Source organism: Leucoraja erinacea, chromosome 23, assembly GCF_028641065.1.
Source record: "Leucoraja erinacea ecotype New England chromosome 23, Leri_hhj_1, whole genome shotgun sequence".
Taxonomy (NCBI): Eukaryota; Metazoa; Chordata; class Chondrichthyes; order Rajiformes; family Rajidae; genus Leucoraja; species Leucoraja erinaceus.
The window spans coordinates 7,266,401-7,278,735 of NC_073399.1; the positions used below are offsets into that span (position 1 = coordinate 7,266,401).

At 46.3% G+C, this 12,335-nt stretch overlaps 1 protein-coding gene across 3 annotated transcripts in view; it reads right to left on the reverse strand.

Annotated features, from left to right (window-relative positions):
• Positions 1 to 3,145: 3,145 nt before the first annotated feature.
• Positions 3,146 to 12,335, reverse strand: part of cep112 (centrosomal protein 112) — a 286,047-nt gene continuing 276,857 nt past the window's right edge. For all 3 annotated transcript variants that reach the window (XM_055653750.1, XM_055653748.1, XM_055653749.1), the window contains 2 exons: positions 8,784 to 8,848; positions 3,146 to 3,596 (listed from right to left, as the gene is read on the reverse strand). In XM_055653750.1, the coding sequence (XP_055509725.1) occupies positions 3,593 to 3,596; positions 8,784 to 8,848 (69 nt within the window). In that variant the 3' untranslated portion in view covers positions 3,146 to 3,592. The remainder of the gene's footprint in view (positions 3,597 to 8,783; positions 8,849 to 12,335) is intronic.

The window sequence follows — 12,335 nt, forward strand, 5'->3', positions numbered from 1 at the left end:
AGTTACTTCAAGAAATCACTACCCCAAATTTGAAACATAGAAACATAGAAAATAGGTGCAGGAGTAGGCCATTCGGCCCTTCGAGCCTGCACCGCCATTCAATATGATCATGGCTGATCATCCAACTCAGTATCCTGTACCTGCCTTCTCTCCATACCCTCTGATCCCTTTAGCCACAAGGGCCACATCTAACTCCCTCTTAAATATAGCCAATGAACTGGCCTCAACTACCTTCTGCGGCAGAGAATTCCAGTGATTCACCTCTCTCTGTGTGAAAAAAGTTTTCCTCATCTCGGTCCTAAAAGATTTCCCCCTTATCCTTAAACTGTGACCCCTTGTTCTGGACTTCCCCAACTTCGGGAACAATCTTCCTGCATCTAGCCTGTCTAACCCCTTAAGAATTTTGTAAGTTTCTATAAAATCCCCCCTCAATCTTCTAAATTCTAGCGAGTACAAACCGAGTCTATCCAGTCTTTCTTCATATGAAAGTCCTGACATCCCAGGAATCATTCTGGTGAACCTTCTCTGTACTCCCTCTATGGCAAGAATGTCTTTCCTCAGATTAGGAGACCAAAACTGTACGCAATACTCCAGGTGTGGTCTCACCAAGACCCTGTACAACTGCAGTAGAACCTCCCTGCTCCTATACTCAAATCCTTTTGCTATGAATGCTAACATACCATTCGCCTTCTTCACTGCCTGCTGCACCTGCATGCCTACTTTTAATGACTGGTGTACCATGACACCCAGGTCTCGTTGCATCTCCCCCTTTCCTAATCGACCACCATTCAGATAATAATCAACTTTCCTGTTTTTGCCACCAAAGTGGATAACCTCACATTTATCCACATTATACTGCATCTGCCATGCATTTGCCCACTCACCCAGCTTATCCAAGTCACCTTGCAGCCTCCTAGCATTCTCCTCACAGCTAACACTGCCCCCCAGCTTCGTGTCATCCGCAAACTTGGAGATGTTGCATTCAATTCCCTCGTCCAAATCATTAATATATATCGTAAATAGCTGGGGTCCCAGAACTGAGCCTTGCGGTGCCCCACTAGTCACTGCCTGCCGTTGTGAAAAGGACCCGTTTACTCCTACTCTTTGCTTCCTGTCTGCCAACCAGTTCTCTATCCACATCAATACTGAATCCCCAATACCGTGTGCTTAAACAACCCTTTATAAGTTCATACGTTCTAGGAATAAGGCCATTTGGCCCATCAAGACTACTCCGCCATTCAGTCATGCCTGATCTATCTTTCCCTCTCAACCACATTTACCTGCCTTCGCCCCCTGATGCCCTTACTACTCAAATATCTGTCAATCTCCGCCTTAAAAATATCCATTGACTTGGCCTCCACAGCCGTCGGTGGCAATGAATTCCCCAGGTTCACCATTCTGATGAGAGGTGAAGACACCTGCAATGTCCTATAAATACTTACTCTATACCTCAATACTGTTCTGTGTTCTGTTCAGCACCACTATTTGAATCCTTCTCCTTGGCCTTGCCTCTGGTTAAATCTTCAAACTCCTTCATTGCCACTCTGTATCTGTATTTGCCTTTTGGGTTGCTCACAACATCAAAGACGTTGCACAAAAAAAAGTTGTCGCTTACATGGAATGATCCGCAATTTAAATACTGCTGGAAGGGAATGTCAGGAATATAACTGAGGAATGGTTGGAACTATGCTCCATTCGGGGTGTCCACCAACACCACCACATAATTGCCCGCATCTTTACAACTCATAACTTCATAAATAAAATAGTCCATCCCCTCTTTCTTCTTCTGAACTTGTCATTCATGCTGGGTACAGTTCTGTCTGGCTGATTGGCAAATTTACTTGCCGCCCTTTGGAGTTGATCTGGGCATGAACATTGCGCTCGAAATCCATCTGTAGCGGTTTTCCTCAGTGCACCCAATAGTAGCATCTTTTGTTGTGTGTCTCCTTCTGAGATTCCAACCCAAAGAAATTACTTTTATAAGTTGAGATCATTGTGTAACCATGCCTTTGGTTCCGTATTTAGCAGGACTGATGGAGGATATGTTGCTACACCTGGATCCCTTTGTGTTCTGGGGTGCGAGCTAAGTATTGCATGAGGTATTTATAACCTCCATGTGGTGAAGGGTCTTTTGTGTTTGAGGCTTAGGCCCTCATATTTTAATTATTGTTTTTAGTTTCGAGACAGCATGGAGACTGCTCCTTGGACCCACTGAGTCCAGGCCGACCATTGATCACCTGTTCATGCTAGTTCTATGTTATCCCACTTTCTCATCCACTCCCAATACACTTTTGAAATTTACAGAGGGCCAATTACAAACTTGCACCTCATTGGGATGTGGGAGGAAACTGGAGGAAACCCCACGCGATCACAGGGAAATCGGGCAAACTTCATGCACAATGCCCTCATGGTCAGGATGGAACTTGGGTGTCTGGCGCTGTGGGAGCAGCTCCACCCGCTGCGCTAGTGTGCCAACCTGAAATTCTCTCCGTATGCTTTGATACCTTGGGTATAAATTGTTCTACTTGTTTGTAAATGCTTCCATGCTTGTAGCCCTATCCTACCTCACTCCAGGCCAACATTGTGAATACCTCGCACCAGAGTTGTGGGGAGGGTCAGGAAACTATTTCAAGGAGATTGTCCATCGCTCTGACCTTGTGACACAGGTTGGGTCACCCCAATCTCAACGATCATTGATCAAATATTTCAATATCTTAACATCCAAATATTACATTGATGTAGTATACAGTAGATGGCACAAACGACAGACTACATGAATTTTAGATTTCAAAACTTGGTCCAGAACCAGAAAATTATGTTGCAGGCTAGTAAATGGCAGGTGGCCTGGCCAATAAAATGATGGTTCAGACTCAATAAAATGGTGGTCTAGGCTAATGAATGGTGGTCTAGGCTAATATATTGTGGTCTAGGCTAATAAATGGTGGTCTAAGCTTATAAATAATGATTTGGTCTACAGAAAGATGATATACATCAACAGTATTTAACCTTATGATTGAATAAATGTCTGGCATTTTATGACAGCAGAACATTATTTACATTATCATCTGGGCCACAAATTATTTTAATGATGGCAGAAAGCTTCTTCAAAATGTCACTCAAAAAAAAATCTTAAAACAAACATACATGAAAAAGATACTTTAATAAGTAAAAATAAAAAATTAAAAACCAAAATGATATACAATACAAAGCATAATTTTAAATATGAACTTGATTGTTAATGAGCACACAGAACCACAGGCTTAAATAATGGCAAAATACTGATACTGTACAGACTTACATATTATTAATAGTTTATGTAAAAAAAAGTGTACAAAGATGTTAAAAAAAGCAAAAATAGAAATGAAAAGTGAGTGAAGGAAAGCAAAGCACAAACGCAGACATAACACTGGTGGGGGAGATAGGTGATTTTGTCCATCATACAATAACGGATTACTGATACGGCAGCTTCTAATCTCACTGATTCCATACATAAGATGCTTATCCTTACACAGTAGCTGTTGATACTGCTGAATCTCTTTCCATCCCATCTTGGCTGTACTAAAGGTATGAGTGAAGGAAGGAAATCAGTCCGTCATCTGAAATACAAAATGTTGAACAAATCCTTCAATGCATTCATGAGAAAATGCACAAGCCTATTCATATATTCAACATCTGTGCACATGCTAGATTCCAGAATCCACACTTAAAATGGGAACTACTCATGTAAACATCTCATGCTGTAATCACATCCACCTGGCAGGAATGCAGCACTGGAAGGAAAATGCACCGGCACATTTTTACATTGGCTTTAATAATGATGCCTGGCGTTATAGTGAGAGTCCATAATCAGTCACGTTCACACACACACACACACACACACACACACACACACACACACACACACACGCGCACACACACACACGCACACACACACACACACACACTGCACACATACACATTGCGCACACACACACACACGCACGCACACACACACACACACACGCACACACACACACACACACACTCGCACACACACACACGCACACACATACACACACGCACACACACACACACACGCACACACACGCACACACACACACACACATTGCGCACACACACACACACAAACACACACAAACGGCAGGCCCAACTCCTCTTGTTTCAAATTTAAAATATACAGCATCATGTGAATGGAACGATTCGGCGGCTGCATTGAAATGCTGATATCAAAGCAAAACACACAGCATCAGAGAGACGTGAGTATTAAATGTGACCACTTCATATCTCTGGTACCCTGATGCAGAGTCTGGCACAAAGAGAGCTTTTTTGTTTCACATTTAATCACAGACAATGCTTGTCTGAAAATATGTGGATCCCAGAACAAAGATCATCATTTTCCCCCCCATATAAGTGTCTATTCTATATTTTACAATCATTGCCAATGATATTTCAGAGGCTGGGTGAGGCTCACAGGGCAATGAGACTTGTACTATATGACTCTTTCAATGAGTCAGTGGAGACACTGTGAATCAAATGGCCTCTTTATCTGCTGTATAATCCTATCATTTTATGATTCTTAGGCATCGTATCCTTTGAATAATATTCAAGGTTTATTGATGATGATAATTAACACTGCAGGCTCCAAACGCTGTAAATTTATTTTGCAATGGCATTGGACTCTGCCCTTAAACAGGAACCCTTTCAGGCTCTTTTAAATTCTGTGGTTCAATGACTGTTTCATTACAGAATCACAGAAAGGTGACACTGCAGAAGACCATTTGGCCTGTTTAGTCCGTGCTGGCTCTACAATACAGCTGGCCTCACTCCCCTCTTCTCTCCATGTTGCCCTGCTAATTCTTTTTCTACCTTCATTTGTATATATGACATCAAATAGATATGGTAACTCTCTTGAAAGTTAAGGCAATCTAACGTGATCCCACCACCCACATCCCTTTCCGCCTTCCGAGCTCCCTCCACAACTCCCTGGTTCACTCATCCATTCCCAACCAAACTCTGCAGTTCCTTGTGTTGCCAAGGGTAACGCTCCTGTACTTGTGCAGCACAGTGGCTCAGCAGTAGAGTAGCGGTACAGGGCCAGAGACCAGGGTTCGATCCTGACTACGGAGTTTGTACGTTCACAAGGGTTTTCTCCGGGTGCTCCGGTTCCTTTAGACACAGCGCGGAAACAGGCCCTTCGGCCCACCGGGTCCACGCCAACCAGCGATCCCCGCACATTAACACTATCCTACACACACTAGGGACATTTTTTGCATTTACCAAGCTAATTAACCTACAAACCTGCACGTCTTTGGAGTGTGGGAGGAAACCGAAGATCTTGGAGAAAATACACGCAGATCACGCGGAGAACGTACGAACTCCGTACAGACAGGATCGAACCCGGGTCTCCGATGCTGCATTCGCTGTACGGCAGCAACTCTACTGCTGCGCCACCGTGACTGCCCTTTGGATTGTTTCCTCCCACACTCCAAAGATGTACAGGTTTGTAGGTTAATTGGCTTCTGTAAAAAATTGTAAATTGTCCCTGGTGTGCAGGGGTGATCGCTGGTTGGCGTGGAATCGCTGGGCCGAGGGCACTGTTTCTCTAAAGTAAAGTCTATGACATCCTTCTGCAAGAAGGAGAAGCTGTGGGAACGCCACCTCCTCAGATTGTATTTGACACTGATGTGGACACACAGAAACCCTATGTCATGGAAGATGGATACACTAAGCTGGAGTAACTCATTGGGTCAGGCAGCATCTCTGGAGAAAAGGAATAGGAGATGTATTGGGTCAAGACGGGGAGAGGGAATGACATTCTAAAAACACATACCTCGCATCATGGAAGGCACACTATGTTGGGTGACCTAACTCTCATTAACACAGGTATCAGCTTGCAGTGACATGTGCCTTTATTGTAGCGAGGCATCTCAGTTATCACTTTAAATTTGGAATCAAGCCACTTTATGATGATTTTGTGTAAGGACACTGGCCAAAGAAAACAGGACAGACATAAGGAAACATTCCTTTATTCAGCGAGTGATGTGGAATGCACTGCCTGGAAGGATAATGGCTACAGGTTCAAAAGTGCATTTAAAAGAGAATTGGATAAATGGAAAGCAAAACACTTGCAGGGCTGAGAGGAAGCGGCAATGGAGCGGGACTAATTGGCGGGCTCTTTCAAGGAGACAGCAATGATGTGCGGGGCCAGATGACCTTCTCTGCTGTGTGACTCCAGGAGACTGTAGGATGGATCACTAAAAGTTGTAAAATATTACAATGGGGGTGGGAATGACTTGGTTCTGATGGTCAAAATATCTGGTGACTTTTGTTGCTCAACCCTTCGTTAAAAACTGCCTCCCCAACAAAACACCAAGTGCCGGAGTAACCCAGCGGGCCAGGCAGCGCCAGCGGAGGGAATGCGCAAGTGACCCTTGTCTACAGAACAGCCGACACCAATGGAATCAGGGCCCCATGGCTTCTTTGTCATTGCCCGTGACGGGGGGGAAAGCTTGTCCGGGCAGACACCCTCTGATCCATAAAAACCCTCATTTCATCAGGAAAAGTTTGTAACTTTAACAATTCTCAAGCCACCTTCAACATCTCTTTGCCAGTCAACGAATCTTAAATATTTAAAGCCTCTTGCCAAGGGTGGATTCTGACCCACAGGTTTCCATATCCCCTTTACAAAGTTGCTTGTTAGATATCCCAAACGCTGAGGACTATGTGAAGGAAGCTTTCAAAAGAGAGTTAGATGGAGCTCTTAGGGCCAGCGGAATCAAGGGGTATGGGGAGAAGGCAGGAACGAGGTACTGATTGCGGATGATCAGCCATGATCACATTGACAATAGACAATAGGTGCAGGAGTAGGCCACGGCCCTTCGAGCCAGCACCGCCATTCAATGTGATCATGGCTGATCATCCCCAATCAGTACCCCGTTCCTGCCTTCTCCCCATATCCCCTGACTCCGCTATTTTTAAGAGCCCTATCTAGCTCTCTCTTGAAAGCATCTAGAGAACCGGCCTCCACCGCCCTCTGAGGCAGAGAATTCCACACACTCACCACTCTCTGTGAGAAAAAGTGTTTCCTCGTCTCCGTTCTAAATGGCTTACTCCTTATTCTTAAACTGTGGCCCCTGGTTCTGGACTCCCCCAACATCGGAAACATGTTTCCTGCCTCGAGCGTGTCCAAACCCTTAACAATCTTATGAATTGAATGGCAGTGCTGGCTCGAAGGGGTGAATGACCTACTCCTGCACCTATTGTCTATGCGTCTATGTATTTATGTAACCGCAGACGCCGGTTTACATCAAAGATAGACACAGAATGCTGGAGTAACTCAGCGGGACGGGCAGCATCTCTGGAGAGAAGGAATGGGTGACGTTTCGAGTCGAGGACCTTCTTCAGATATTCTGCACTCTGTATCTTTTCTCGACGCTCTACCTATTGTTCTTGAGTTTGACCTGATTTTATTGACGTATGGATAGCGTGGAAAACGAAGCTTCGCACTGTAACGCGCGAGACGTGACGATAATAAACCTGAACCTCGTGGTAACAGGAGGTGAGGTTCTGCTGGAGTTTCTGGGATACAGAAAGTGTGACTTTAATGCTAAATACTTCATGTAAAGATAAGGACAAATGTAATATAACCTTACACCTCTCCCCTTTTTCTCGTTGTCTTCCCTATGCACCATTTGGACGTGCACCCATTTTTCCACCCCCCCCCCAACTATATTCCTTCCTCCGGCTTCACATTTCATGCCTCTTCTGATCTTATCTCAAACTTTGAGGAGGAAGATTGCAAACAGGTCTGCCCTGTTTCGACAAACGTAATCAACCCACAATCAAATAAGATCAAATAGTCCTGTCCTACAACTAGGCTGTGCACACCGTACGAAAGATGAAGAAGTTATCAAACTTAGATCTTTTCCGCTCTGGCCTTTGACCACCCACCTGCCGTTCAAAAAAACCCCTTCACCCCTACCCACCTATCACTTAAAAAAGACATGGAGTGCTGGAGGAAGAAGGGTCCTGACCCCGAAACATCGTCTATCCACGTTCTCCAGGGATGCTGCCTGACCCACTGAGTTACTCCAGCACTCTGTGAAACGTCACCTATCCATGTTCTCCACAGATGCTGCCCGACCCACTGAGTTACTCCAGCACTCTGTGTCTTTCCCCCCCCCCCAGCCCAAAATGCTGGTTTGATCAGCTTTGCCTGTAGGCTCGGTAAGCTGGTCAAGTTCTTTGTTGAGCCTGGCTGTGAGCGGGAGTCTATGCCTGAGCTGGTTAATCTCAGCAGGGCAGCTCGCTACATGACACCTAACCTCAGCCCCTCGGCTCGGCTGCGCTACCTACAAAGCCGACACATGCCTGCAGATGGGCAGGCCGAGCTGTGATGCGCCCCACGGTTGAAACAGCATTCCACCCTCTCATTCGGGGCACCCGCATTAATAACAACCTCCTGAGTGAGATCCCCGAGGCTGTTTGGCTTCTCTCTCCCTACACCCCCCCCCCCCCCCCCGTCTCCTCCCCCACCACCAGAATGACTGCAGACCAACTCAGAAAGTCAGCACCTGTGCTGGGGGAGGGGGAGAAATCCTCCATAAAAATAGTTTTATGGTTTGCAGCCACACTTGAATTATGTCGCCATGGTAACAACTGCAGCTACTTTAACTGGTTGCAGACAGCAAGCTGCGGCTCCCACTCTGTGATATTAAAAAGCCAGAGAGGGTGAAGGCATTTGGAAAGTGAGAGGATTAGATTGCCTGTGAAGTGACTCTCACCTTCTGTTCCGATAGGCGTTCAGCTCCTCCTGAAGAACAGATGCTCTCTTCTGAAGGAAAGTTATCTAAAACAACAAGAAGACCAGTGATATTACCATTAAATAGCCCAAGCCCTTTCAAAAGGACAGTCAGGCTGCTGCACCCTAACATTAATATTAAATCTGATGCCTGGCAAATTAAAATGCTAAAGGAACCAGCTTGCTTTCCGCTCAGTCTGATGACCCCCCCTCTGTATATCCACAGCAAGTGAGAGAGGTTAGTATTTACAGGAGGTAGAGTGTAGAGGTAGGCAATGTGTGATCTCTGAAGCAATTAACCATGACGCAGGTGTAACGTTCACCACTGCAGGCAATGAACACAAAGGCATCTTCACCATACTGCGCCTTGCTAACCCTAACACTGGTCGGTGGAATGTTGTTGTTTGTACAGGAAGGGCCTTCCTCAGTCACTGCCTTTAGGGCCTGTCCCACTTAGGCAATTTTTTCGGCGACTGTTACAATCGTAGCAGGTCGACTGAACCCTCCCCTACAACAACAGTGTCTACGACAAGCTACCACATGGTCGACGTCAAGGTACTGACAACTGGCGACCCATTAGGACGTCCACCTATAACCACACCTACGACAACCTACAACCGTACAGGCGACAACCCGCGTCCGCCCGCGACAAGCAACGACCCTGTCGGTGACAACTGAAGTCGCTGGTACCTATCGCCGGTTGACGTGGGTAGTCGCCTATGGAATTCACTGGACCGCACCTGGTGACAACCAACACCAATTGGTGACAACCTTTGTCATCCTGGTGCCAACAAGCAACAGCACCTACGACAGGAGAAGACAAGTTGACGTCAAGCCCACAGTCGCCAAAAAGTTTTGAACATTTCAAAATCCAGCGGCGACCAGAAAAACGTTACAACTCTTTAGGCAACTTGAGGAGACGACTCACGACCATACGGGCAACACCCCGGCGACCATGTGGTGACAGCCTGGTCGCCTGTAGTCGCCGAAAAACCGCCTAAGTGGGACAGGGGATTTAGTGCAGGGCTCCCGTTTGGAGTCTTTACTCGTCTTTTCACCCCAAGCCCCTCTCCCCACCACTCATTAGGTTAACCTGGTGATCCAAGTTGGCACCAGGTACCTGGCTCTCCATCCCCACAAGATCCTTTCACGTCCAAATCTGCTTGACCGTGGTCATACTAGGACAGTGTTTTTTTAGAATTTAATTCGAGATGAAGCATGGAAACAGGCTCTTCGGCCCATCGAGTCTGTGCCAACCATCGATTGCCCATTCACACTAGTTCTACTCTATCTAATTGACGCATCTACTCTCTACAAACTCAGAGCAGTTTACAGATGTAGTCAGGGGGAGGAAGCTGGGAAGAGAGACACACAAAGTGCTGGAGTAACTCAGGGGGTGAGGCAGCATCACTGGAGAAAAGGAATAGGTGGCGTATCGGGCCGAGACTCTTCTTCAGATTATTTTTGTAAGGTTGGACTCCAACTAGTGGAGCACTTTCCTCCCCGATGTCCAATGGCAACTGATTCCTCCGGGATCACAACAGGTCAAATACAACCTGGACATTAAGGGCAGTCACTCGCAGCTCACCTCTGGAATCCAGCATTTGGATGAAGACTGTGATACAGTTTGAAGCTGACTGGTCCAGGTGAAACCCAAGCTGAGTATCAGTGGGCAGGTTACAGGTGAGCTGGTGCCCCGTTGATGGGTGCCATCAATGACAGTATTGGAATCGGGAACCAGAGGACACAGCTTTATGGTGAGGGGGGAGAATGATTTAATGGCAAACCTGAGGGATAACTTTTTACACAAAGGGTGGTAGGTGTATGGAGGTAGTTGAGGCAGGGACTACCGCAATGTTTAAGAAGCATTTAGACAGTTACATGGATAGGACCGGTTTAGAGGGACATGGGTCAAACGCAGGCAGGTGGGACATGTTGATCGGCGTGGGCAAGTTGGGTCGAGGGGCCAGTTTGCACACTGTATGACTCTATTACTTTGCCGATGTCTTTAAGAGACAGCCTCTTTGCCGTGCCTTATATGGGAAAAGGACACATGCGAGTAATTGCTGGCCAAGTCGATGCCAAATCTGCAACAGCCTTGGAACAAGAAGCACCTGGTTCTGGAATGTAAACCTTCAGTACTATAGCTGGGGAAATTCTTGGCCCTGTTGCCTTTGTTGCATTTAGTGCACTCTGTCTTGTTTTGATATCGTGGCGAGTAAATTAAATTCAAATGGTTGAAGACTGGCTTCTATGATGGTGGGGAACGCGGATGGAAGTGTCTTTCCAATGGAGTCTGTGGCTAGATGAAGCCTCTTTGGGCACTGTGTGATGAGACTAATGTGCGCATGACCCAGACATGCACAGACTCCACTGCATGCAGTGTGGACATCAGCTTGCTGACACTTGTTTTTATCAGTCTGAAGAGGGTCCCAACCCAAAACGTCGGCTATCCATGTCCTCCGCAGATGCTGCCTGACCCGCCCTGCACTTTGTGTTTTGCTCAAGATTCCAGCATCTGCAGTTCTTTGTTTCTCTCTTATCTTTATGTCATTTGTGTGAAATCGTACGACACAGTTGCCATGTATGAATGCTCGGGCCCTGAATCAGATGGTGGTGGCAGGGTTGATGGGGTCAGTTAGGGGATTAATTTAGGGGCAGCACAGTGGCGCAGAGGTAGAGTAGCTTCCTTACAGTGCCAAGCCAAGTCAAGTTTATTTGTCTCATACACATACGAGATATGCAGTGAAATGAAAAGTGGCAATGCTTGCGGATTGTGCAACTACAAAACAGAATGGAACAGAATCACATATTACATATTTGTGGGAGGAAAAAATAAAGGAAAAAACAGCAATTTTAAAAAGACACCACACAACAGTAAATTGGTACAGTAAAGTTAATCCCTGGTGAGATAGGAGTTTACAGTCCTAATTTATAGTCCAGTGCTATATTTAAGAGGGAGTTAGATGTGGCCCTTGTGGCTAAAGGGATCAGGGGGCAAGGAGAGTAGGCAGGTACAGGATACTGAGTTGGATGATCAGCCATGATCATATTGAATGGTGGTGCAGGCTCGAAGGGCCGAATGGCCAACTCCTGCACCTATTTTCTATGTTTCTAATGGCCTCTGGGAAGAAACTCCTTCTCATCATCTCCATTTTCACAGCATGGCAATGGAGGCGTTTGCCTGACCGTAGCAGCTGGAACAGTCTGTTGTTGGGGGTGGAAGGGGGTCCCCCATGATCTTGTTGGCTCACTACGGGTGCCGTCTGTGTGGAGTTTGCACGCTCTCCCTGCGGCCACGTGGGATTTCTCCGAATTCTCCAGTTTCCTCCCACATTCCAAAGACGTGCAAGTTTGTAGGTTAATTGGCTTCTGCAAATTGTCCCAAGCATGTAGGATAGAACTAGTGTCAGTTGGTCAGTGTGGACTCGGTGGGCAGAAGGGCCTGTTTCCACCCTGTATCTCCAAAAAACAAAATAAACATAAACTAAATCTAAAGCTTTGCCCAGGCTGTTACTGGGGAGGGTGAGGGGAC